The sequence below is a fragment of the Amphiura filiformis genome, chromosome 18 (assembly GCF_039555335.1).
Source record: "Amphiura filiformis chromosome 18, Afil_fr2py, whole genome shotgun sequence".
Taxonomy (NCBI): domain Eukaryota; kingdom Metazoa; phylum Echinodermata; class Ophiuroidea; order Amphilepidida; family Amphiuridae; genus Amphiura; species Amphiura filiformis.
This window is the reverse complement of record NC_092645.1, coordinates 31,742,264-31,768,480: the sequence shown is the minus strand read 5'-3', so window position 1 is coordinate 31,768,480 and position 26,217 is coordinate 31,742,264. Positions and strand designations below refer to the sequence as shown.

Sequence of the window (26,217 nt, the reverse complement as noted above, 5' to 3'; positions counted from 1 at the left end):
AAATATTAATATCAATATCAATAATAATCCAAAATATTAACATCAATATCAACAATTATCAAAAATAATAACATTAATACTAGAACTACCGGTACTTTTAAAGCCATGATATTTTGTAACACGGATTACGAAGGTGGCTTGCAATACCCCCTAATTTTCAATTATAAACGTCATATACCGTTAAGTCCGTTATATTTGGTAACAATGTATAGCTATGGGTTTCCTCTATCCAGTGATACCAATAAGTACAAACATTCCCCACATAATGTCGCTATGACTTCATAATGTAAGGCGCCCATGCAAATTTGGGAAATACCAGCTATGTACAAAAGTATAGAGAAAATTGATTTTCGGCTAAAAATTCCACAAAAATTTGATTTTGACCGAATTTTCTCCTAAATATAAAAGGAAATGACTATTTCAACCTAACTAACAAGTAAAAAGTCAGTAGCTTATAATAATTTTATATGAGCGAAATGAAAATCATTGAAAGTGGGCCTCACCAAAGGATGGATCTACGATTAGCTTAGGTCGTTTGGGCGTAAATGCACGCGTTTTTACAGCAGATAAAAGATCTTAGGGAGTTGGTACTTTGTAGTTCTAGGGTTAATATCAATAATAATCCAAAATATTAATATCAATATCGATAATAATAAAAAATATTCATATCAATATCATTTATAATCAAAAATATTAATACCAATACCAATAATTTTCAAAAATATTAATATCAATATCAATAATATTCAAAAAATTTAATATCAATATCACTAATAATCAAAACTATCAATATCACTAATAATAAAAAATATTAACATCAATATCAATAACAATAAAAAATATTAATATCAATATCAATAATAATCAAAATATTTTAATATTTTAAAATTGATATTGATATTAATATTTTGATGATTGATATTGATATTTTGATAATTATTCATATTAATATTAATACTTTTGATTATTATTGATCTCGATATTAATATGTTTGATTATTATTGATATTGATGTTAATATGTTTGATTATTATTGATATCGATATTAATTTGGTTGATTAGTATTGATATTGATATTACCGTAATATATTTGATTATTATTGATATTGATATCAATATTTTGATTATTCTTGATATTGATGTTAATATTTTGATTAATATTGATATCGATATTAATTTGTTTGATTATTATTGATATTGATATTAATATATTTGATTATTATTGATATTGATATTAAATTTTTTGATTATTATTGATATCGATATTAATTTGTTTGATTATTATTGATATTGATATTAATATATTTGATTATTATTGATATTTATATTAAAATATTTTGATTATTATTGATATTGATATCAATAATTTTGATTATTATTGATATCGATGTTAATATTTTTGACTATTATTGATATTGATATTAATATTTTTGTATTATTATTGATATTAATATTTTTGATTATTCTAGATATTGATGTTAATATTTTTGATTATTATTGATATCGATATTAATTTATTTGATTATTATTGATATTAATATATTTGATTTATTATTGATATTGATATTAATATTTTTGATTATTCTTGATATTGATGTTAATATTTTTGATTATTATTGATATCGATATTAATTTGTTTGATTTATTATTGATATTGATATTAATATATTTGATTATTATTGATATTTATATTAAACAATTTTGATTATTATTGATATTGATATCAATCATTTTGATTATTATTGATATCGATGTTAATATTTTGACTAGGCCTATTATTGATATTGATATTAATATTTTGATTATTCTTGATATTGATGTTAATATTTTTGATTATTATTGATATCGATATTAATTTGTTTGATTATTATTGATATTGGTATTAATATATTTGATTATTATTGATATTGATATTAAAATATTTGATTTTTACTCATATTGATATCACTAATTTGTTTATTATTGATATCGATGTTAATATTTTTGATTATTATTGATATTGATATTAATATTTTTGATTATTATTGATATTGATATTAATATTTCTTTATTATGTTTGATATTATTGATATTGATATTGATCCAATCCACTAAGGCTTAAGTTAAAGCCATGATTTATCCGTGTTACAAAATTTAAAATCCGTGTTACAAATTGGATTTTCCGTTTTCCACATAATTATAAAGACCTAAAAGGTTAAAACAAACATGTTTATTTTAAAGTGTATTTTGTCTTACCTTTTATTGTAGTATGGCCAGAGTCTTGCATCGAAGGCCTAGAATTAATGCTAGAATGGATTGTTTAATGGTTGATTACTGCTAAATGATCACTTTCCTTTGTTTTATTTTGCAAATCAACACAAAAGGTAGACATTTTGCATAGTTTTTCACTATTTTGTGGCATTTTCAAATTTCCGTTCACGAGCAAACCCGAATTCCGTGAATTTTTCCGTTTTTCCGTATAACGGAGAAATCATGGCCTTAGCTTAAGTCACCAGTAACTGTATTGGCAAAATAAGGTGGCAAAATCCAATAGAAAACAAAGACCAAAATTAATACCCATATACCTTGACCATAACTTTGTACTAGATAATACTAAAATTGTGGGGTTTTCAAAATTTGAAAACGCTTTTTAGGACAAGCTATTGATGATAGTAAACCAAATTTTGATGTTGTCAACTTTAGCGTGAGTGGACTATATATGATTTTGGGCGTTTTATCAAGAATTCTAGCAACACTTATTTTGTGCTCTAGTGTTTAAACATTCATATAACAATCTATATGCCTACTATGTACATTCGATGTATGAAAATTAGAAATAAGCATTTCCTAACCAATGCATCAAGAAAAAATCATATTATCAGTAAAATGCTAATATTGGGTGTTTTATCAAGAATTCTGGCAACACTAATTTTGAGTTTAGTTATTACAGTATTAACAAAGATGAAAAAGTGTTTTTGGATTCACCTTGAAGGAAATTATTGTCAAAATGCACAAAATTGTGACAAAAATGGGTAATTTGACAAAATGTCAATTTGCAGAAATACCGGTTTTTGGCAACACTGTATTTAGAAGTAGCATTTGCCCAAGCTGATTCTTACTAAAATGTAAAGTACCTAGCTTGTACTATCCACACTAGAATGGACAAAATCCTGGCAACACCGGGTTATTGATTTTCATGATGATATGTTAGGTGCTAAAATGACATTTTTTGAAAAAGTGAAAATACACCTGACAGATGGGCTCTGCACGTACCCTTAAGAATAACTTATTGACCTCTAAATATACTGATCATCAGATGAATAGATGTCCTTTTACAAGAAATTAATGTAATGTTCCAGCATTATATGGCTTAGATGCAGAGAACACTTGATATAACATGTTTTTAAACTAATTTCAGTGCCAATTTGGCCCAAAATGACAGAATCTGGTTTTTGGCCGTTTCCATGGCAACGAGCCGATTTTTGAATTTTTTTTAGTCACACAAGTAGTCAACACCCTAACATGCATCATTGCACAAAATATCAGAAAAATCCATTTTTTGAGGTATAGAGCCATATCTAAAAAATTATGTTCAAGAGCTCTTAATCTTTACAACTTGATGGAGATGTGAGCTCATTAATCTTTCTTGTCATTTTTCCTTCACTTACAAAGATCCAGCAAATCTTAGATATGACTACGAAATACAAGCATGGGGTAAAATGTTGTACGATCCTTCCACGCCAGCTGATCCTGCAAACAGTGGATGCGGGATAAAGGTAGAGTGTATTTTTCTTGTTTGTTGAACTTTCGTTAAAAATAATTGAGATCATAATGGTCATCACAAATATAGGGCAGTGATACCAAATAAGGCGTCCGAAGATATGGGTTGTGAACACTATACCGGGCACTATACATGCCACGCAGCTATGACCAAGTTGGTTGCAGTTGGATGATTTGAATGTTGATGTCAGACCATGTTTTACCAGTTTACCTCACATGACCTTTGACAATTCATGTAGATTTTTGTTTGTTTAAACGGGGGACACACTTGGTTGCGATCCGATTTGAACTGTTCGTGAGAACAAATTTTATGTATGGTTGACGCGTGCGCACACCACCCACAGACACACTACCCATGCTTCCGTAAGGTCCAATCTTTGGACGTCCTAAGCATTGTGTTAGCATTCACTTTGGTTTTATATATCATCTAAGGTTTGTGCCATCACTTGCTCATTTTGTTTGTCTTCAATTTCAAACATTGCATGGGTTAATTTGTCTGATAATGAACCTTGCTTTCTTTACCTTTAATTTGTATAGGGTTTAGCTTTTGAGCACCCCAAGGAGATTGATGGACAGATGGTCTACTTCCAGACGCTAGATCAACTGATAGACACTGTCACAAGCACCATATTCACGTGCAGTGCTGCACATGCTGCCGTTAACTTCCTTCAGTATGCGAATTATGGGTTCCCACTCAACTACCCAGCTCTGCTCCTTGGAGATCCACCACGAAGCAAGGCTGGATTCGGTCCAGACAACAAGAAGGTATGAAAATTAATTACGGGCAAACTTGAAGGTGGCATGCAGGTGGGGCAGACTGGACGAAAGAACAGGAGAGAAATCATGAAATTAATATGTAAAGAAAATTAAATCATATTCCAGTATGCAGCACTCACATTTTTTTATCCCGTATTCTACGGTTGTATTAATCACTAGGCCTACTGCTCTTATAGCTCATGATTGAAATGGGCGTTTTTGACTTCTCCAAAAAGGCTGTAGGCCTATATGGTATATTCCCATAACTCAAATGGCAAGGAACCCTGTCGAAACAAGAGGTGGTGGTCCATTACCATGGTCAGCCATAATCCCCCGTTAGTCCAAATAACAAAAGATATGGATGGTGTGGTACAATACATCTCGATACACACATTGTAATTCGATTTGTACGACTGTTTGACATTGAATAACTAATAAAACCACACTTTAGGGAAGGCCTTGGCTAAAAATAAAAACTTATTTCAATGACTGTATACTTTAATAAAGTTTACTGACCACATCAGTAAAATGCATGCAGCTGATAAAAACAATCTTAAGTACTCCTAAGATGGAACCACCCAGAATCTGTATGGAAAGATCATAGAAGCTTGAACTGGTGTGAGAGAACAAGAACAGAAAGAATGCCACCTGGAAGAAGATGGTGGACCATGCAGCAAAGGCAGCCCCAAGAGAAAGCTATGCAATCTGGTTCACCAGAAACTCCAAAGTTTTCCAGAAGATGTCCTCAGTAGTACAAAGACCAACAAACAACCCAGAGGGAGACGGTTTATGGCCACGCAGAAGTAGTTGAATCCACCAAAGCCTGGTCCTAAGCCCAGGAACCTAGAATTAGTCACTAAGCACAAAAACTATATTGACAATGATCAATATCTTTGTCCACATGCTGCTTCCAGATCGCCAGTAAATTTTGACATTTACTTGAGTACATCCCCTCCTCTATACATGCATGGGGCTATAACATCAGAAAGACATTCAAAACACTATCAATATATATCAGACAACTGACAGCTCGTAGTCTTCTTTTTTTATATATACATTTTTATAGGTTCAGAGGACTGCAGGAGACATACTCCAGGCTTTACCTACTAAGCAGCAGACACTTGGTACTATGAATATCACCAAGATATTGAGCAACAAGGCCACCGTGGATAAGGATGACAAAAACAACCTGGGCAATTTTCCCATCCAGTATCAATTTACTGCAGATGGCGGAGTACCTGAGAACGTCAAAACGTATGTACTAGTATGACCATCATAAAAAATCAGGTTGCATAAAAAAAGTGAATTTTACTTCCATATTATATTTCTAGTTGTTCAAACCAGTACACTAACCTTACAAAAAGATGAAACCTGGTATTTTCATTTGTATTATGTTCTTGTCTAAATATCTAGGTTCCAGAATAATCTCTACGAACTGTCACTCAAGATTGATGAACGTAACAAGGCCCTTAAACATGAAGGCAAGTTTTTGGAGGTCTACGATGTCTTGGATCCAGCACACATTCCAAACTCCATCAGCATTTGAGATGGAAAGCCACTATTATCTGATTCATGATCAAAGACTTACACCCTTCGGGCTTTCAACAACTTTGGCTGTGCGAAATAATTATATTATGCAATATTTATAGTATGTGACTTATTACATCGAAACACGGCAGTTATCGGAAATTCACATTTAGAGGTAATGAAGAAAATATGTATGAAAAAACATAAAGACAATAATAATGGAATTTGTACTAAATTTGTCAAATAAAATCAATATTCAACATCTAACATCAATGTGTGATATGTCTATTTTAAGCGAAACAAAAGACATTTTTGAAGACATCTGCCAATTGTTTTGACGTGATGAGTCGCATATATAATATTTTACTAGTAGGTAGACGGTAGACTATGCCATAGTCTATTTTTGATGTTAATCATGATGAAAGCATTCAGTTGAACTCGAAATTATACTGATATTAATTACATCAAAATACTAGTATAAAATTGTTATGAAAAAGTTTATATAATTATATTATTGACAGTAAAAGTAACGTGTACGTAGGCTTATATTATTGAATGCAACATATCATAATGTCATAATTGTATTGGCACTTCAATACTGAACAATTCTGATTTTAGAATCTGCCAGTTTATTAATCGCGAAATAACACATGTGAAAATCTATCAATTGTGCACACATTAATTAAATCAGAGTTTTAAGCTTAAATACAATATCCAGAGTATGCACAATGGGCAAGTAGACTTCGGGGTAGTCTAGGTAGCGGCAGAACGAACCTGTTTCTATGGTTTACGGTAAAGAGTAAATATGGTGCTTAAAATCATTAGAGAGTATGAAACTTTGACTCATTTTACTTTCAATTCATTTTAAATCATATATGAGGTTTATATCAATGAAATATATAATTTGAATAGAAGATTATTAGTTCTAAATGTAGACTATTAGATAGCAGGGGTTATCAGAGGTCAGTTTGTTTGTTTAAACGGTGACTCCGTGTTGAGACACACTTGGATCCTGATGGGACCAAGTTCAAAAAATGTACAATATTGAAGCTAAACTGGTGAAGTGTTGTACAAAAGTGAAATACATTCGGGCAAAGCGCGTAAAAATTGGCCCTTTTTAGGTTTATATGGCCAAATATGAGCTTAATTTGGTTAGAAACCCACACACAGGTGACAACATGCAGGGTGATTGTATGGACCGTCCAACTATCAATATATTGGAGGGATTTATCCCCCATCCCCTATAGGATTTACGCCTATGCCCATGGCTAATCTCCATTGGTGCTGATTGGTGCTTAGGAAGGGCGCGATGCAGAGGGGTGATGTCTTGAGGCGAGATTTGATTTGAAAAGTCTATGGAGTTCGAAGAGCAAGGGGGAGGTTATTCTACAGCATTGGCGCTACGCGCGAGAAGCTTCTGTCGTACGTTCAGGGCCGTCGCCATGGGGGGTGCGACACCCCCCTGCCGATCCCTAAAAAAACAGAAAGGAAGAAAGAAAGGAAGAGAGAAGGGGAAGAGAGAGGGGAGGAAGAGAGAGAAGAGAGGGGGTGGGAGAGGGTTGGATAAAACTACATTCAGTTTGTAATATAGGTCCTATTAGGGCCTACAATGTTGTTGGTCAGGCGCGTTGAGGCGATGTGGACATAGAACTAATGATTTTGCAAGATCTACAAAATATGTGCGCAAATCAAATCTCGCCTCAAGACACACCTATCATTCATGTATTATGTGTATATTTTGTATTTGGTAAGCCTATTATAATTTCAAAACATTATTTCGTTGAAATAGGACCTATTGTTTGCAAGGGTCGACCACGCCCACTGAATATATAAAATATTATTCTAGAAAGGATTAAGGGTATAGAGCCTAATGGTAGTTTTATATACACTGATTAATAGGTACATTGGCGGAGGTGGGTAATAAACCAAAATAAAAACAAAATGTGTTCTTGTTGAATTCCTTCAAAAATTGTGTTTCCCACTCTCAAATATTCTCCACCAAAGTCCACGTTCCCTTAAACGCTGCATTCCCTTTTAATTAAAATCATTTCGTAGTTGCATGTCTTTTGTAGCACGTGATATGATGACGTCATCTTGGGTAGATAGATTATATTAGTCAGAATAAACCCAATGGCGAAGTCATCTTAGGCAGGTAGTATTCATTTATGAAGCCATCTTAGGTAGATAGCACCCATAGATGAAGTCATCTTAGGTAGATAGCACCCATTGATGAAATCATCTTAGGTAGATAGCACCCATGAAGTCATCTTAGGTAGATAGCACTCATTAATGAAGTCATCTTAGGTAGATAGCACCCATTGATGAAATCATCTTAGGTAGATAGCACCCATTGATGAAGTAATCTTAGGTAGATAGCACCCATTGATGAAGTCATCTTAGGTAGATAGCACCTATAGATGAAGTCACCTTAGATAGATAGCATCCATTGATGAAATCATCTTAGGTAGATAGCACCCATAGATGAAGTCACCTTAGATAGATAGCATCCATTGATGAAGTCATCTTAGGGAGATAGCACCCATTGATGAAATCATCTTAGGTAGATAGCACCCATAGATGAAGTCATCTTAGGTAGATAGCACTCATTGATGAAGTCATCTTAGGTAGATAGCACCCATAGATGAAGTCACCTTAGATAGATAGCATCCATTGATGAAGTCATCTTAGGTAGATAGCACCCATTGATGAAATCATCTTAGGTAGATAGCACCCATAGATGAAGTCATCCAAGGTAGATAGCACACATCGATGAAGTCATAGTAGATAGCATCCATTGATGAAGTCACCTTAGATAGATAGCATCCATTGATGAAGTCATCTTAGGTAGATAGCAGCCGTTGATGAAGTCATCTTTGGTAGATAGCATCCATTAATGAAGTCATCTTCGGTAGATAGCACCCATTGATGAAGGCATCTTAGGTAGATAACACCCATTGATGAAGTCATCTTGGGTAGATAATGCCCATTGATGAAGTCATCTTAGGTAGATAGCATCCATTGATGAAGTCACCTTAGATATATAGATAGCATCCATTGATGAAGTCACCTTAGATATATAGATAGCATCCATTGATGAAGTCACCTTAGATAGATAGTATCCATTGATGAAGTCACCTTAGATAGATAGCATCCATTGATGATGTCATCTTAGGTAGATATTACCCATAGATGAAGTCACCTTAGATAGATAGCACCTATTGATGAAATCATCTTATGTAGATAGCACCCATTGATAAAGTCACCTTAGATAGATATTGATGAAGTCATCTTAGGTAGATAGCATCCATTGATGAAGTCACCTTAGATATATAGATAGCATCCATTGATGAAGTCACCTTAGATAGCATCCATTGATGAAGTCACATTAGATAGATAACACCCATTGATGAAGTCATCTTAGGTAGATATCACCCATAGATGAAGTCACCTTAGATAGATAGCATCCATTGATGAAGTCATCTTAGGTAGATAGCACCCATAGATGAAGTAACCTTAGATAGATAGTGCCCATTGATGAAGTCATAGGTAGGTATCGATAGCACCCATAAATGAAGTCCTCTTATGTAGGTAGCACCCATTGATGAAGTCACCTTAGAAAGATAGCATTCATTGATGAAGTCATCTTAAATAGGCTAGATAGCATCCATTCAAGATGAAGTCATCAAAAGCAGAACAAATAAGCCTACAACGTCCGAATCAATTGATTTTTTTTGTGGAAATAGACTTACTTTGAAATAAACTGTGATTGTGTATTTTGTTGTTGTTGTTGTTGATTGGGAGCAGAAGTAAATTCAATCTCATCTCAGCCCCGAATGCATACATACCCACCCGAAAACCAATAAAACACACCAGTCTAAATGATTCTTGTTTTGTTCATTAAAGTTACATGTTTTAATCATGGTATAGGTGCGGCCACACACGCAAGCTATCTCGCGCTCTACATCATATAATATCTAATATACAATACAATACAATTATTATTATAATTATAATTAACATTATTCTTATTATTAACGTTGACATTATACATTATCATTGATGTTGTTGAAATTCTGGCGCATAAACTGTTAAATAATATACTCACTTTAACCAATCCTTTTGCCTGACATAATTGCTGCAAATTCGCATATTAAAAAAATTAATAAATGAATTAAACAAATCGTGAATTTTTGATATTCAAAATATTAAATACTTTCCACTTTCCACTGCTGATTCATATTCAAACGAAAACCGTCATGGTTTTGATCATTTCGTGATCGAATAACTGCGATTCAACGCATATCAACTGACACTGAAGTGGAACTGTCCAAGGATATAAAACACGAAACAGGTTATATTAACCACGAGTTTATCATGAAGATAATGACCTTAATCTACCATTCACTACACAAATAAATAATAACTTTATCACATAAACATTGGAAATTAATAAATGGCTGACTTCGTGATCCAAGAGTATCCTTTTGACAAATGTATACACTTAGAAGTATAGGAACGAGAAAAATGATTGAAAAGAACAATAACCGAAATTGGTGGAATGAAATTCAGATTTGCAATCATCAAAAGATGCGAATGAAAATGGCATCATAATACATGCAATGAAACCAATGGCAAAACTCAAAACGACCTTGGGATAGGCGAAAACAGAGAGAAAACCTGAACAAATCAGGGAAATACTCTGGAAATTCCTATCCGGCCCCCGATGGCGACCAAGCGGTAACAGAACGACGAACATTTTTGGAATGCTCCAAGGTCAATCACTAATTTAGAAAATTCAATATTTTTGACAATAACGAGCGAACAAGAGCAAAATATATCTCCTAATCTAATTATTACAAATTATGAACTGCATGATATACATGTATATATATAGGACCCCGGGAAAAAAATGAATCGTGTGGCGTGGTGACCGCGAATGACTGATACACCCAAATTACTCCAACACAAAAACTTCTCGCATCACTACCCCATTTGCATAACACTAACTGATCGATCTCACACTTACGAAGAGATAACAATTCCCTTCTAAACACGTAACGAAGTGAATTTATCAATCTCATCTCAGCCCCGAATGCATACATACCCACCCGAAAACCAATAAAACACACCAGTCTAAATGATTCTTGTTTTGTTCATTAAAGTTACATGTTTTAATCATGGTATAGGTGCGGCCACACACGCAAGCTATCTCGCGAGCAAAAAAAGTTCGGAAAGGGTGTAAAAACAGGATAGATTTACCAAAAATTAGACGATTTACGCCTCAAATTTAACGATCATGAAATATGACACTTAAAGCTTCATCGCACGTGACACAGATAATTTACTTGACATTGAGTCCTTAATGTACATGTCCTTGGATATCAAAGACTTCCATCCTCCTTGCCTAGTAATACATCTTTCGTTTACCGAACCCGTAGAGGCGGCTTCGGTTGCGCCCCCTGCTCTTAAACTATGAGTACCCAGAGTGGTAGGATCGCTGACGTAAGGAGATAAACCAGATAAGATCAACTCTCTCGCAGTAGTATATGAAATCGCTTTTGTTGTGGGTTTCAAACCTTGACGTTTTGAACGACGAAATCCGCAAACTACCGGATGTGACGACTTATCTGCGATTCCCAACATTTCGATGAAACGCTCCGCCATAACAACTGGGCAAGTAGGATTGCCTGATCTGGCGATATAAACTGAATGCCCTTGCCTTAATTGGTCATTTTTCCTCTTTGGTATAAATATAGACATATGATCGGATAAAATGTAATATCACGTACACGTAAAGATATAATCTCTTCACATCTTAGCATGCCGGCAAAAGACACGAGACATATAAATAGTAAACGAAGATCAAACAATGAGGCATTCGAATCGCCTTTATCGGCTACCAATTTTGCTAGAACCTCAGAAGATATAGGCTCTTTTGGTGATTTACATTTTGCAAGCTGACGCCTACTTCCTTCTACGATCAATTTAACAAAATTATCATCTGTGGAAGATGGTACACCTGCCAAATTGTGTGCCCACCTTATGCTGTAAACAGCCGTATCAATTGGAGCTACAGAAGATGCCGAAGCCTTTAAATGCTCAATATATAGAGCTAACTCAGTAGCTTTGACGGGAAAAACTTGCAGATTAAACTGAAGTGCGAAAGACTTCCACCGCTTCCAGCCTCCGCGATATTTGTCCGTAGTAGACCCGGCTTTTGAAGCCAACGCAGTGTCTTGAAGAGACGAAACTAAACCAGAGAGATATTCGTTGTTGCTAATGTCAGTATCAGATGCAAACTCGCTCCAGACTCCACTGTCCAGTACATCTGAAAAATTAAATGAGGTGGCCGTGAGTAAAAACGAAATATTGCAATAGAAACTCATCTTATTGCAAAATACGAAAGAATTGACAAATTCTGATACAAATGTTTTTTGATTCAAAATACATAATCAGGATCATATGCGAAGAATTGACAAAACATCTTAATTAAGTCAAAAACTCTGAATTTGATATCATTGACATATAAATTACATACTCCTCATGAAATTGGTTTATTTATCTTCTGTCGCTCGTGGACTATAACGCTGACATTAAATTACGATTTACATGCTCTTTCTCTCAATATAAATTGATAATGATGATTATATAATCAAGGACTGGTGAACTGTCAAAAAATATTTCGATTACTGCATAGTCTTTCATAGACTGGATCAAAATAATCTCTCATGGACTATGTAAAAATCCATCATGGATTGCAACAGCTCTTTATTACATCGTTTATCAAATTAATTCATGTCATTGATAAGTCTCTCATGGACTGATTCTTAAGTCTCTCAAGGACTGCGAACAATACAAAATCACTCATGGATACGATTTACATGCTCTTTCTCTCAATATAAATTGATAATGATGATTATATCATCAAGGACTGGTGAACTGAAAAAAATATTTTGATTACTGCATAGTCTTTCATAGACTGGATCAACTAATCTCTCATGGACTATGTAAAAATCCATCATGGATTGCAACAGCTCTTTATTACATCGTTTATCAAATTAATTCATGTCATTGTTAAGTCTCTCATGGACTCTCAAGGACTGCAAATACAAAATCACTCATGGATTATTCAAGGACTACAAACAATACAAAATCACTCATGGATTACCAACAACTCGGATGCATGTGCGCATTTTCACTTAGATACAATATTATTATTATTTTTATGCTTTTCTGAAATCGAACCTCATGGCAATCAAGTTGAACGGCAAAGCGTTTTCAAATAAACGCTTTCCTTTTTTGTAAGCAATGCACTGCCCTCGACCTGGCTTACACAAATCTTGCAAATTTGGCAAAATCACGTGAGTCACCAAATATTTCTTCAAAGAACCCAATTTTGGTGAAAGGACGGGCCAAAATGGTGCAGATGGCCATTCTGGAACTATAACAGTTCCATATGCTTTGCATTTCATCATGTGCTTCACTGCATTCAAAATCATAGAAACGGGAGGGCAGACCCAATTGTTCTCGTGAACCCAATTCTGCGTAAAACAGTCAGCCGCTACACAACCAGGATTCCAATATCTTTAATTGAAACGAGGGATTTGCGCGTTGTAATATGATGCAAATCTATCAATGGTGTGTGGACCAAATTGATTGTCCAAAAATGCGAAAACACTGCGATTCAAAGACCAATCATCCGGATCAATGATCCTACTTAACTCGTCTGCTCGTGTATTGAGATCACGCGGGAGCCATTCAGGCTCAATAATAATGTCAAACTGTAGACAACAATTGAACACATTGATACTTAAATCGTGTAAATTGGGGTTTGTACTACCCACGGAAATAATACGACAAGCGTTCTGGCTATCGGTAAACCACTTCAACTTTTTTCCCGATAGTTTTGGTCCTAATGAGCGGAGTACATACAAAATGGCTCTGAGTTCACGACTTGTTGAACTTTCACGACTTTCGGCCTCGGACCATAATCCCGAACACACTGAATCGACCAGCTGAACTGAAACCCCCAAAACCCGAATCACTTGCGTCGGAATACACTGCGGCTGTTGCACAAAAATGGGTTTTATAGGCTGACCATTCACGCGTGCTATATTTTTGCACCAAAATTGTAATTCTCTGATAGCACCTTCAGAAAGAAAAACCTTACTTGACCATGAATTGCGAGTTTCGATCAATCTGTACAAATGTCTAGAAAACAATCTTGTCAAACGACCGATAGCGTCGGATGCAGAGATAATAAAACCTGCGATACGGGCAATGTCTCGAACGGGAATACATTGTGAACGCTTATTCAGACAATCGGCAATGGCATTTTGTGTTTTTGCCAACTTGTTACCGGTAAACTGAATTGCATAGAGATGGTATCGATCAATAAACCCAACCATACTCCTGATTGTTTAGGTACAAAATCACTTTTGACACACTTACTTTAAGACCAGATAAAGCTAGGTCTTTTTGCACGATATGGCTTGCCGCAAGAGCTGAAATCTTGTCGGCGTGACCTGAGATGCCGTCGTCAATATATAAAATAGAACAATGCCCCATGGAACGCCATCTTGTAACCAAAGGTCGGAGCGTTTTCGTGAAACAATGACTAGCTGTGTTTAACCCGAACGGGAGAACGGAAAACGTATAATAACGGACACGATTGCCATACATCCAACTAAAACCCAAAAACTTTTGGTGGGGCTCAAAAATATCAATATGATGGTACCCGCTTTCAAGATCAAAGGTGAAAAAATAAAAATCTTCAGAAAACATGTCAGCCAAAGTAGAGATACCTTCATACTTGAATTTGGACACGAATGTATATTGGTTTACGTGTCTCACGTCCAAAACCAATCTGAGTTTTTTGCCCTCAGAAACTGTGAGGGGTTTACAACGAAAGGGGTGAATCGTGCTCTTTAATACTACCTGCCTCTAACAACTTTGAAATGGCCTCGGTGACGAAATCCGGATGATCCAAACTTGATCGATTATTCTTGAGATACGCTGGTGGCGGAAGACTTGTGAATGGAATTACATAACCCTTATTAAGGATATCAATGACAAACAATGGAGGATTAAAATTATCGAACCAGTATTGTTTACAGCGGCGCAAACGGCCTGCAACTCCAGAGAATTCGGAATTTAATTTCGCTTCATACTCATAATTCTTTTCGATTTCAAACTCGTCAAAAATACATGTACTTATCTTATCACTATGCTTTATTTCCTCCCTGCCATTGCTGGCCCGTGCTTCCGCCCGATCTTTGAAGACATTGGTATTGTTTATACCTTCTGCCAAAACTTCTTTAGCCTTTTGAAATTTGCCTGCATCGATGCTTATGGTTGCCTCTTCTAGTTTCTCCTTCACTTGTTCATTGTGATGATACTGCTGCTGGCACCCTGTTTCTTAAATTGTACAGGATTCAGTCTCTTTTTCACAACGGAAGTCAATTGGAAAGCCGACTCTTCCGTGATCTCCCTCTTTAATTTGGATAGTTTGGTATCAAGGATAGCCGATATCTGATTAATATCCAAGTTCCCAGTTGGGGGAAGTGGAACACCAGTACTGCTTTGGCCTGAAATAGAGCTATCTTCTTCCATTGAAGAAATATTGAAAGTGTTATATAAAAATTCAAACGGGAAATGTATGGAGAACCGAATGAATGAAATGAATCGTGTGGCGTGGTGACCGCGAATGACTGATACACCCAAATTACTCCAACACAAAAACTTCTCGCATCACTACCCCATTTGCATAACACTAACTGATCGATCTCACACTTACGAAGAGATAACAATTCCCTTCTAAACACGTAACGAAGTGAATTTATCATTCTTATACACCGTCTGTCATTGGGAATCCCTATATTAAATTCGTGGAATACATCATCTGGATCGTTTGATTGATTGTTATACCGCCACCACTTTTTCATATCGTTCGGTCGAATGTAAGAGCAAAGACAAAGTGATGGCGTTTTCAGACTTCCTCAGTTTAATAGTTTTACCCCGGCCCTTGACCAATAATGTAGACCCCATTGGGATGTCCAGGGGGTGCCGGGTGTCCGGTGTATCCCTTCCATTATTTTGATGAAGGGGTGGGGTCCATACAATATCATTTGTATCATTTCTAAGTCACGTGTATGATCCGCTTTTGAAGACTGCTAGCAAGACTAACAGCTTTAGGATCATCACAGCAACACCACCAAGCTCTGATAAAGTCAGTGGTTCATTGACGAAACTGTCAGCGAGAAAGACTAGTAAGTTACTTTTTGAGATGTTTAGCATTATGACACTATAGCGCTAACATATCAAAACAAACCCATGAAACAAAACCACCATATAATGGCAAATTAGTTGTTTTTGCAAAAACGCAAGCGGGTAAATCTCAGACCATCTTGAACAAAATGCCCAAGATGACTTCATCAGTAAGGTGACTTCATCATTGGGTGTTATCTACCTAAGATGACTTGCTATCTACCTAAGATGACTTCATCATTAGGTGGTATCTGCCTAAGATGACATCATTGGGTGGTATCTGCCTAAGATGACTTCATCATTAGGTACTATCTACCTATGATGACTTGCTATCTACATAAGATGACTTCATCATTGGGTGCTATGAAGTCATCTACAGCAGAACAAATAGGCCTACAACATCCGAATCAATTGATTTTTTGGAAATAGACTTACTTTCAAATAAAATGTGATTGTGTATTTTGTTGTTGTTGTTGTTGTTGATTGGGAGCAGAAGTAAATTAATTCTCATACACCGTCTGTCATTGGGAATCCAAATTCTTGGAATACATCATCTGGATCGTTTGATTGATTGTTATACCGCCACCACTTTTCATATCGTTCGGTCGAATGTAAGAGCAAAGACAAAGCGATGGCGTTTTCAAACTTCCTCAGTTTAATAGTTTTACCCCCGGCCCCTGGTTTTACCAATAATGTACACTAAGCCAAAAAAGAAAGTTATAATATTTCACAAGGTCATATCTTAAAATCCTGTCCATCAAAATTAACCAAAATTACACACAGGATTGCCTCAATACTCTACTCTAAACACATGTTAGTAACCATCAGTTGGCCAACTGACACAGCCGCAAAATGCACTGATATGGAATAACTTCCTAAACCACATTCGCAGCCCTATTGGCATCCAGCAAAAGAAATCTGTGAGAATGGCATCTTGAATCACAGGTCACATCCAACAATTTTAACAACATTAAGTTAAAAACATTAAAGAGAGTCAAAACAAACTTACCAGGATCATCATGTCACATGTCCAAACAAATAGTGAAGTCCTTTAGTAACGGGAAGCATGGGACGATCTTCCCCAGGATATCATCAGGAACTTAGTTGGAAGCATGAGAAGCCGTGGACCGTTACTAAAGGACTTCATTATTTGTTTGGACATGTGACATAATGATCCTGGTAAGTTTGTGATCTGTTTGTATCGGTTGGTAAGTTTGTGACCTGTGATTCAAGATGCCATTCTCACAGATTTCGTTTGCTAGGTGTCAATAGGGCTGTGAATGTTGTCCAGGAAGCTGTTCCATATCAGTGCATTTTGCTATTGTGTCAGTTGGACAACTGCCTGGTTACTGACATGTGTTTAGAGTAAAGTATTGAGGCAATCCTGTGTGTAATTTTCGTTAATTTTGATCGACAGGATTTTAAGGATCCAAAATGAGCGTTTATTGCGTTTCGACAGTATTTTTGTGGGACATGAGAGCACCTCAGACCTATCAATTGCATTCTGAATACGAAGCATGTCTTTCTGATATCAAATAATTTTCATTTTTAAAATCACAATATAATACAAATTTTATGACAAATTATAAAAATTTGATATTTTTCAAATTTTGATATATAACAGTCCTCGAAGTAAATTATATAAATCTAATGATATATTCTTAAAGTGTACGTAGCAGGGAGGAAAAGGCGACGGTCAATTGAAAATTTTGACCTTTCATATTGAAGATATGGATTTTTTCCCAAAAGACCTAATTTTTGTTGTTGTTTTTTTGGGAAAAAATCCATATCTTCAATACGAAAGGTCAAAATTTTCAATTGATCGTCGGCTTTTCATCCCACCTACATACACTTTAAGTATAAATCATCAGATTTATAAATTTTACTTCAAGTACTGTTAAATATCAAAAATATCAATTTTAATGATTTGCCATAAAATGTGTATTAAATTGCGAATTTCAAAAAATCAAAATTATTTGATATCAGAATGACATTCTTCGTATTCAGAATGCAATTCGATATGTCTGATGTGCTCTAATGTCCCAAAATAAATACTGTCCAAACGTTCATACCCCAGCCCTTAAGATACGACCTTGTGAAAAATTATAAGTTTCTTTTTTGGCTTAGTGTATTATAGGCATCCCCATTGGGATGTCCAGGGGTATATCCCTCCCATTATTATGATGAATGGGTGGGGGTCCATACAATCATTTCCCCAAAATTGACGCCCGTGGGGGTGTGTGTGGGGTGTGTACTGTATTCTTGACCAAGTTAGCCTCATTGCCAATCAGTTTCAGAATTCTACCTACTTCAGGATTTTTGACCAATCCCATCCCCCATACAATAGCCATGATAGCGTAGCCCGGATGTTAGTATGGGGACAACGGCAACTTTTCGTCCCCACTTGTCATTTTTTGCATTATTATTTTGTAGTTATTTTAAGGACACTTTACCACGGTGCCACCGACAAGGGGAGGTTACCCCCGGGCCCGCGGGGTCACCAGGGAGCCCGTTAAAAATAAAGAAAGAAATACCTTAATGGGCCCATAAAAGCAAAGATAAGAGACATAGGGGCTCGTAAAATGGGGGCCTATGTGCGTTCATTTTACCCCCAGGCCAGTATAAGGCTCTCGCCCGGGGGCTCTCGGCGGCAGTGAAGTGATTTTACTCTTTGCCGTCCCCATTTTATCCCTGAAAATTTTATTATGTGAGCAGTTTTACCCCCTGGCTATGCCATCATACACGTGACTTAGATTGTAGATCCCCTCGTTTCTGTTCATCAATCATCTTCCTGATCTGACTTGATTAATCCATCTTGCTTTTCTGAATAGCCTAATGAACATAGACGAGGTGATCTACAATCTAAGTCACGTGTATGATCCGCTTTTGAAGACTGCTAGCAAGACTAACAGCTTAAGATGACTTCATCATTGGGTGCTATCTGCCTAAGATGACTTTATCATTGGGTGCTATCTACCTAAGATGACTTGCTATCTACCTAAGATGACTTCATCATTGGGTGCTATCTGCCTAAGATGACTTCATCATTGGGTGCTATCTACCTAAGATGACTTGCTATCTACCTAAGATGACTTCATCATTGGGTGCTATCTGCCTAAGATGACTTTATCATTGGGTGCTATCTACCTAAGATGACTTGCTATCTACCTAAGATGACTTCATCATTAGGTGGTATCTGCCTAAGATGACATCATTGGGTGCTATCTGCCTAAGGTGACGTCATCATTGGGTGCTATCTACCTATGATGACTTGCTATCTACCTAAGATGACTTCATCATTGGGTGGTATCTGCCTAAGATGACTTCACCATTAGGTGCTATATACCTATGATGACTTGTTATCTACCTAAGATGACTTCATCATTGGGTGCTATGAAGTCATCTAAAGCAGAACAAATAGGCCTACAACATCCGAATCAATTGATTTTTTGGAAATAGACTTACTTTCAAATAAAATGTGATTGTGTATTTTGTTGTTGTTGTTGATTGGGAGCAGAAGTAAATTCATTCTTATACACCGTCTGTCATTGGGAATCCAAATTCTTGGAACACATCATCTGGATCGTTTGATTGATTGTTATACCGGCACCATTTTTCATATCGTTCGGTCGAATGTAAGAGCAAAGACAAAGTGATGGCGTTTTCAAACTTCCTCAGTTTAATAGTTTTACCCCCGGCCCATGGTTTTACCAAAAATGTATTATAGGCATCCCCATTGGGATGTCCAGGGGTGTATCCCTCCCATTATTTTGATGAAGGGGTGGGGGTCCATACAATCATTTCCCCAAAATTGACGCCCGTGGGGGTGTGTGTGGGGTGGGGGTGTTCTTGACCAAGTTAACCTCATCAATTGCCAATCAGCTTCAGAATTCTACCTACTTCAGGATTTTTGACCAATCCCATCCCCCATACAATAGCCATGATAGCGTAGCCCGGATGTTAGTATGGGGACAACGGCAAATTTTCGTCCCCACTTGTCATTAAGTTTTGCATTTGTACCGTAGTTATTTTAAGGACACTTTACCACGGCCGCAGACAAGGAGAGGTTACCCCCAGGCCCGCGGGGTCACCAGGGAGCCCGTTAAAAAGAAAGAAAGAAATACCTTAATGGGCCCATAAAAGCAAAGATAAGAGACATAGGGGCTCGTAAAATGGGGGCCTATGTGCGTTCATTTTACCCCCGGGCCCGTAAAGGCTCTCGGCGGCAGTGAAGTGATTTTACACTTTGCCGTCCACATTTTATCCCTGAAATTTTTTATTATGTGAGCAGTTTCACTAGCGTACCGTGGCCGCCCCAACCCCGGGGGCTGAAGAAGAAACAATTTTGCCGCCCCTTCCTTAACAGCCCGAAAAGGTTGACCCAATTTTTTTCACGGTCGTTTGAAAAAGTGAAGAGCAAAAAAAAAAAAAAAAAAAAAAAAAAAAGGATTTTAGGCGCTAGCGTCCCAAAAGCAACCTTGTTTCGAAATTTTTTTATGCTTTTTCGGCGCCCTTTTTCCTTTGCTAATTAGTTTTGCCGCCCCTTCGTTTTTGCCGCCCCTGTTTTTGCCGCCCCTTCGTTTTTGCCGCCCCCTACTTTGACCCCGGGGGGCTGGCGCCCCCAAAGCCCCCAAAATACGCGCATGAGTTTTACCCCTGGCTATGCCATCATACACGTGACTTAGATTGTAGATCCCCTCGTTTCTGTTCATCAATCATCTTCCTGATCTGACTTGATTAATACATCTTGCTTTTCTGAATAGCCTAATGAACATAGACGAGGGGATCTACAATCTAAGTCACATGTATGATCCGCTTTTGAAGACTGCTAGCAAGACTAACAGCTTTTGGATCATCACAGCAACAACAAGCTCTGATAAAGTCTGATAAAACCACCATAATGGCAAACTAGTTGTTTTTGCAAGCGGCTCAATCTCAGACCATCTTGAACAAAATCAGAGATGTTTTCATTTTTGTCCATAACCGGCGGGAACTTTATAGGTGCGCATGAATGTTAGGTCCTACATGCAGCAGACGGACATTCATGGAGTTGTGACGTTGGAATTGATATACGGTGTCTTTGAGCCAAATAGTTAAATGCCTAATAGAAGATGTTTTGTGAATTTGACTCTCTCCTCCGTACAAAAAGTCAATAGGCCTATATGAACTGGACATCACATTTTGCCTTTCTATAGGCCTATTGCTTTCACCTTCTTTAAGTAAACCAGGTTACAGACTGCCTCAAAATGTAGAGTTGAATGGCACTTGCAACGAATTGCAGGAAACGTACTGTGTTTATTCGATCAAAAGGAAGCATTGGTGACATTAAATCAGGATATCATTCCCCGTTGCATGCCCTGGCTGGTTTCAAAACTTTAAAAATGCTATAAAAGTGAATAATTTTGTAGAAAAGGGGAAATTAAAGTTGAGAATGACTCATAAGCATCTGTATACATTAACATAATATTACTTGTGGCTGTTTAGCCTAAAATTTGGTTGTACATGATGTTTTGTTTGAAAAATTAATAAATGATCCCATCAAACAACCGTGGCAACAGATGATCATATCAGCTTATTTCCTCCCTAAAAAGCGTCCATTTTCAGGGTATCTACAAATAATTGTCATTACCTTAGACAGGTATTGTACCCATTGATGAAGTCATCTTTGGTAGTAGATAGCGCTGATGAAATCGTCTTAGGTAGATAACGCACTCACTGTTTCATAAGCCAAACTTCAACGGTTGCAAAATTGGGCTGTCAAACTTATTCATCGCGCTGGCAAGCAAGACCATGCCACACCATATATAGAACAGTTACATTGGCTTCCGATTCATGAACGTATTGTTTTTAAGATATTGCTCCTTGTTTATAAGGGGTGTTCAGAAATACTTTGGTGGGGGGCTGGTGAAAAGGAGGGGGCCAAAAAGTTTTGGACCTTAAAAAGGGGGGACCAAAAAGTTTTAAGTGGTAGGAAAGGGGGGACAAAAAGTTTTCCTCTTCAAAACCCAAAGTTTTCGCGCGCTTCGCGCGCATTGAGAGCCTCTAAATCACTTTTAACATGGACACGTTTGGGTTTTCAGTGCTTTTGTTTGAAAAAATGATGGCACTAGTCTTAGTGTACACATATCTATTAATTATATAACGTTAAAGATGATCAGCAACATGCAACATCTGGGTTGGTCTAAGAAATACTGGCACTTTTATCATAAAATTTTATATATCTTCAAAGTAGGCTACAAATATGAATATGTACCAATCTGATCAAAATACAACTAAATCAAGAAGTATTGCAAATAAATTGGATTTCTTTGCACGTAAACTGCACACTTAAGTTTAGGCCCATGGTTAGATTTACCATAGGGCAGAGTGGGCACACAGGCCCAGGTACCACGGTCTTTGGAGGCCAAAACTGATACCTGTGTACATTTGCGTGACCAAATTAATCTCACACTTGACCATTTAGCTTTTTGCATAAATTAGTTCCAATTTTAACAATATTTGACCATTCAAGCTTCAATATGGTCAAATTTTTTGCGCGGCTCGCGCGCATTTGTACTAGGCCTATCATAATAGCCACGGATCCAAATTATGCCGATGTGCCTATGAACCTCCAAATAAATCCTCTATTTCATTTATCCCTGTCAAATCAGATAAACACCCTGATTTGGGACAAATCTAAAGTAAGTATAAAATGAAAATTTCCTTGTGTTGTGCTTCTATTTCATGCGCAATTGTTCCACCAGGAATATTTCAAACATTTGCCTCCCTCAATGACATGTGACTCAGCTACCACACCACTGGAAACAACACTATTAATTATGTTTGTTATATGATAATGTGGGGGGGTCAAAAAGTTTTGTCTGTCAAAGAGGGGGTCAAAAGTTTAGCAGTCCATCGAGGGGGGGGGTCAAAAAAAAGTTTTCGAGGGAAAAATTTGAGTTAGACCAGCCCCCCCTACCAAAGTATTAATGAACACTCCCTAAGTGTGTGAATAACATTGCTCCTTCATATCTGGCCTCCAACTTACTTAATTACGCACCTTCCCGCACTGGACTGCGCTCGTCTGCAGATACTACCCGGTTAGTTGAACATACCATTCACTCCAGGAAACTTCAATCCGCTGCTGACAGATCTTTTTACTTCGCTGCTCCAAAGTTATGGAACCAACTTCCAGCAGCCCTTCGTTCTGCAACATCTCCTCATATATTTAAGAAGAATTTGAAAACATACATGTTCATGATGCAGTCATGTCTACAGTAGAATTCATCTCGACCTTTGCAGGACTTAACCCCATTAAAAGCTATTAAACCAAGATAACACTCATTGAAACAGCTCAACTGGTTAAATCGGATCTTCTCTGGTTGTGCACAAGTAGCCTACAAGTGTCTGTTTTCATGTGCGATATCGCAATAAAGCTGGTATTCATAGCTTCAGTTGGGTAACCGATTATAAAGGAAACGAAAGGAAACAATGGTATGTGTGGCTTTGTTCACGAAATCAGACAATGTCGTGCTTTTTGTAAACCAGCATTCTTGAAAATGAACAACATAATGATTGTTGACTTAACACGGTTTGGAAATAATTTCTTCATATTTTTGGTGTTATCTGTCGTTTACATGTCCTTCCTAAAACACAAAAGTACGACCCTCTCCAAACACCTAAATTAGCTAAAAATTTAGGACATGTTACAAAAACTATATTGTCTAGAATTTTAGAAGAGTACTTTTAATATTGGCCGGTTATTTTTCACACAGCGACGTTAACTAGGCAATGTACTATTACCTATAACATTAACTAAAACACCAAAGTACGAATATTTCCAAACATCTAAATTAGCTAAAATTTAGGACATGTTAAAAAACTATATTTTCTAGAACTTTAGAAGAGTACTTTTAATATTGGCCGGTTATTTTTCACACAGCGACGTTAACTAGTCATATCCCCATAGTTTTAACGTAGGGGTATTTGTAGGGGTCACGCGTCAATGGGAAAGAGCACTGTGTATTGTGTATAGGAAAACGGACAGTAACTGCAGTATGTCCCATATTGACTTGTCTTTGTTCATTCTTTGCTCTGTAGGCCTATAGTGTAGTATTTTATTATGTATCATCACACCCGCTGTGGTCTTCATGAAATGGCGGGCTACAAAAGCCTTATTGTATGTATGTAGGCCTATGTATGTATGTATGGGCCACTGGGAAACACGTTTTTACTTCTAATAATATTATCAAAACGGCTAGTGGTTACCTCAAAATTTGGAAATCATATTATTTTGGTACATGCCTCAATTTAAGGAACAAAACACAAAACAAAAAAAATCTGACCACAAACCTTTAATGTTATTAAAACGTTTTGGATAAACGTTTTAATAAAATGTTTGTGTTTGCTGGGTCTAGCCTACTATCTTTACGGAAACGTTAACATATTGCTTTAAACGTGTTTACAAACCGCAATACAGTCTAGACACAGTTTTGACACAAAGTCATATATAATAACCAAGTTCTGGTTCCATACGTTTATGTATAGGGCCTAATATGTATGCAAAAGGTATAAACAAATTTCCTTTAAGAATATTACAATATCGTAATATGATCCCTTAAAGGCTTAATCTCATTCTCCTTATCCAATAAAAGGTTTCTTAGAAAATAAACAAAAACACATGCAACTTCCCATCAGGCATCACTACTCCCCATTCCAGAAAAAACAGCACTAATTTTTTGGGATAAAAAAAAAATATTTTCAAGTTCTGTCAATCAATCTTAATCATTCATTTAGTCCTAGCTGGAGAAAAAGTTCGTTATTTTACTAGTCTTAGTACAGTCTTTGGGCTTAAAGGAGTATTTCGTGATCCTAATAGCATCCTCTTTTTATGACATTTTTCAGTAGATATCCACGAAAAAAGCTTATTTCCAAAATTTCAGTTGATTCCGATTTTGCGTTTGCGAGTTATGCATGATTATGTGTATTACACTGCTCCATAGACAATGTGTTGTAATTTCGTTCTGGTGCACCAGAACGAAATTCAAATTAACGATATTTTTGCTAAACGAATTAATCTGCAAGAAATATTTGGTACATAAACATTATGTAGCCAGAGGTATCCAGTGGTGTAAAAATCTCAACTTTTTTTTGGGAAAAGTGGGGATGAGGCTGTGGATCACGAAATGCCCCTTTAATTGTCACAGCATATACGAAAAACACCCTAAATACCCTTATTTCCAAAAATTGGCCAAATGTTAAAATTTGACATTTATTGCTAGTTAGGACTAACTATAAAGGATTAGGATTTAGATATGTTTCATTTGGCAATACAGGATACAATTTTTTTTAATCCCACAAAATTAGTGCTGTATTTTTCTGGAATAAGGAGTATCAGCTGTATCAAAAAGATATTAAAACTTATCTCAACCAAACTGATATGCTTTTCTGACGCATTTTGTTGGTTTTGAGATTATTACGTATACAAAGGTACACAAAGTTTATTTTAAAGGTTGAATCAAAATAAAACGTTTACTAGTAGGCCTATAGTATAATACATAAAACGAGATAAAAATGATTCCTAACTTCCTATAGGCCTATGCCTAGATTTGAGTCCAGTTCTCGGAGTTTAGGGGGGCTTAGGGTTGGGGTAGGGCAGTCTTGTAATAAGACTAGTAGAGTTGCACCCTATTCGGCAATCGCCGATTCGCTCCGGATATTCTGCAGATGATGCTTCATCAATGCTGCTCATCAGCAGTAGACAGCAATTAGCAATTAACGGCGCATACTGTCTCGAAACCATGAGGAGCGATAGAAAGCTAGCGGTTGTGAAGGAGTCAAGCTGAGACACAACCTCTCTCGGGACCTCAATCAAATTCGTATCCGGGATCACGCGAGTTGAAGTCAACGACACAAAAGCACAAAATGCTTT

The 26,217-nt window shown here is 36.5% G+C and overlaps 1 protein-coding gene across 1 annotated transcript in view; it reads left to right on the top strand.

The window, feature by feature from the left end:
• The window catches only part of LOC140140123 (polyunsaturated fatty acid lipoxygenase ALOX15B-like), a 34,444-nt gene extending 26,461 nt beyond the window's left edge, over nt 1–7,983 (top strand). The window contains exons 11-14 of the mRNA XM_072161957.1: nt 3,651–3,754; nt 4,296–4,523; nt 5,581–5,768; nt 5,928–7,983. Of these exons, the coding sequence (XP_072018058.1) occupies nt 3,651–3,754; nt 4,296–4,523; nt 5,581–5,768; nt 5,928–6,060 (653 nt within the window). The 3' untranslated portion in view covers nt 6,061–7,983. The remainder of the gene's footprint in view (nt 1–3,650; nt 3,755–4,295; nt 4,524–5,580; nt 5,769–5,927) is intronic.
• The last annotated feature ends 18,234 nt before the right edge of the window (nt 7,984–26,217 follow it).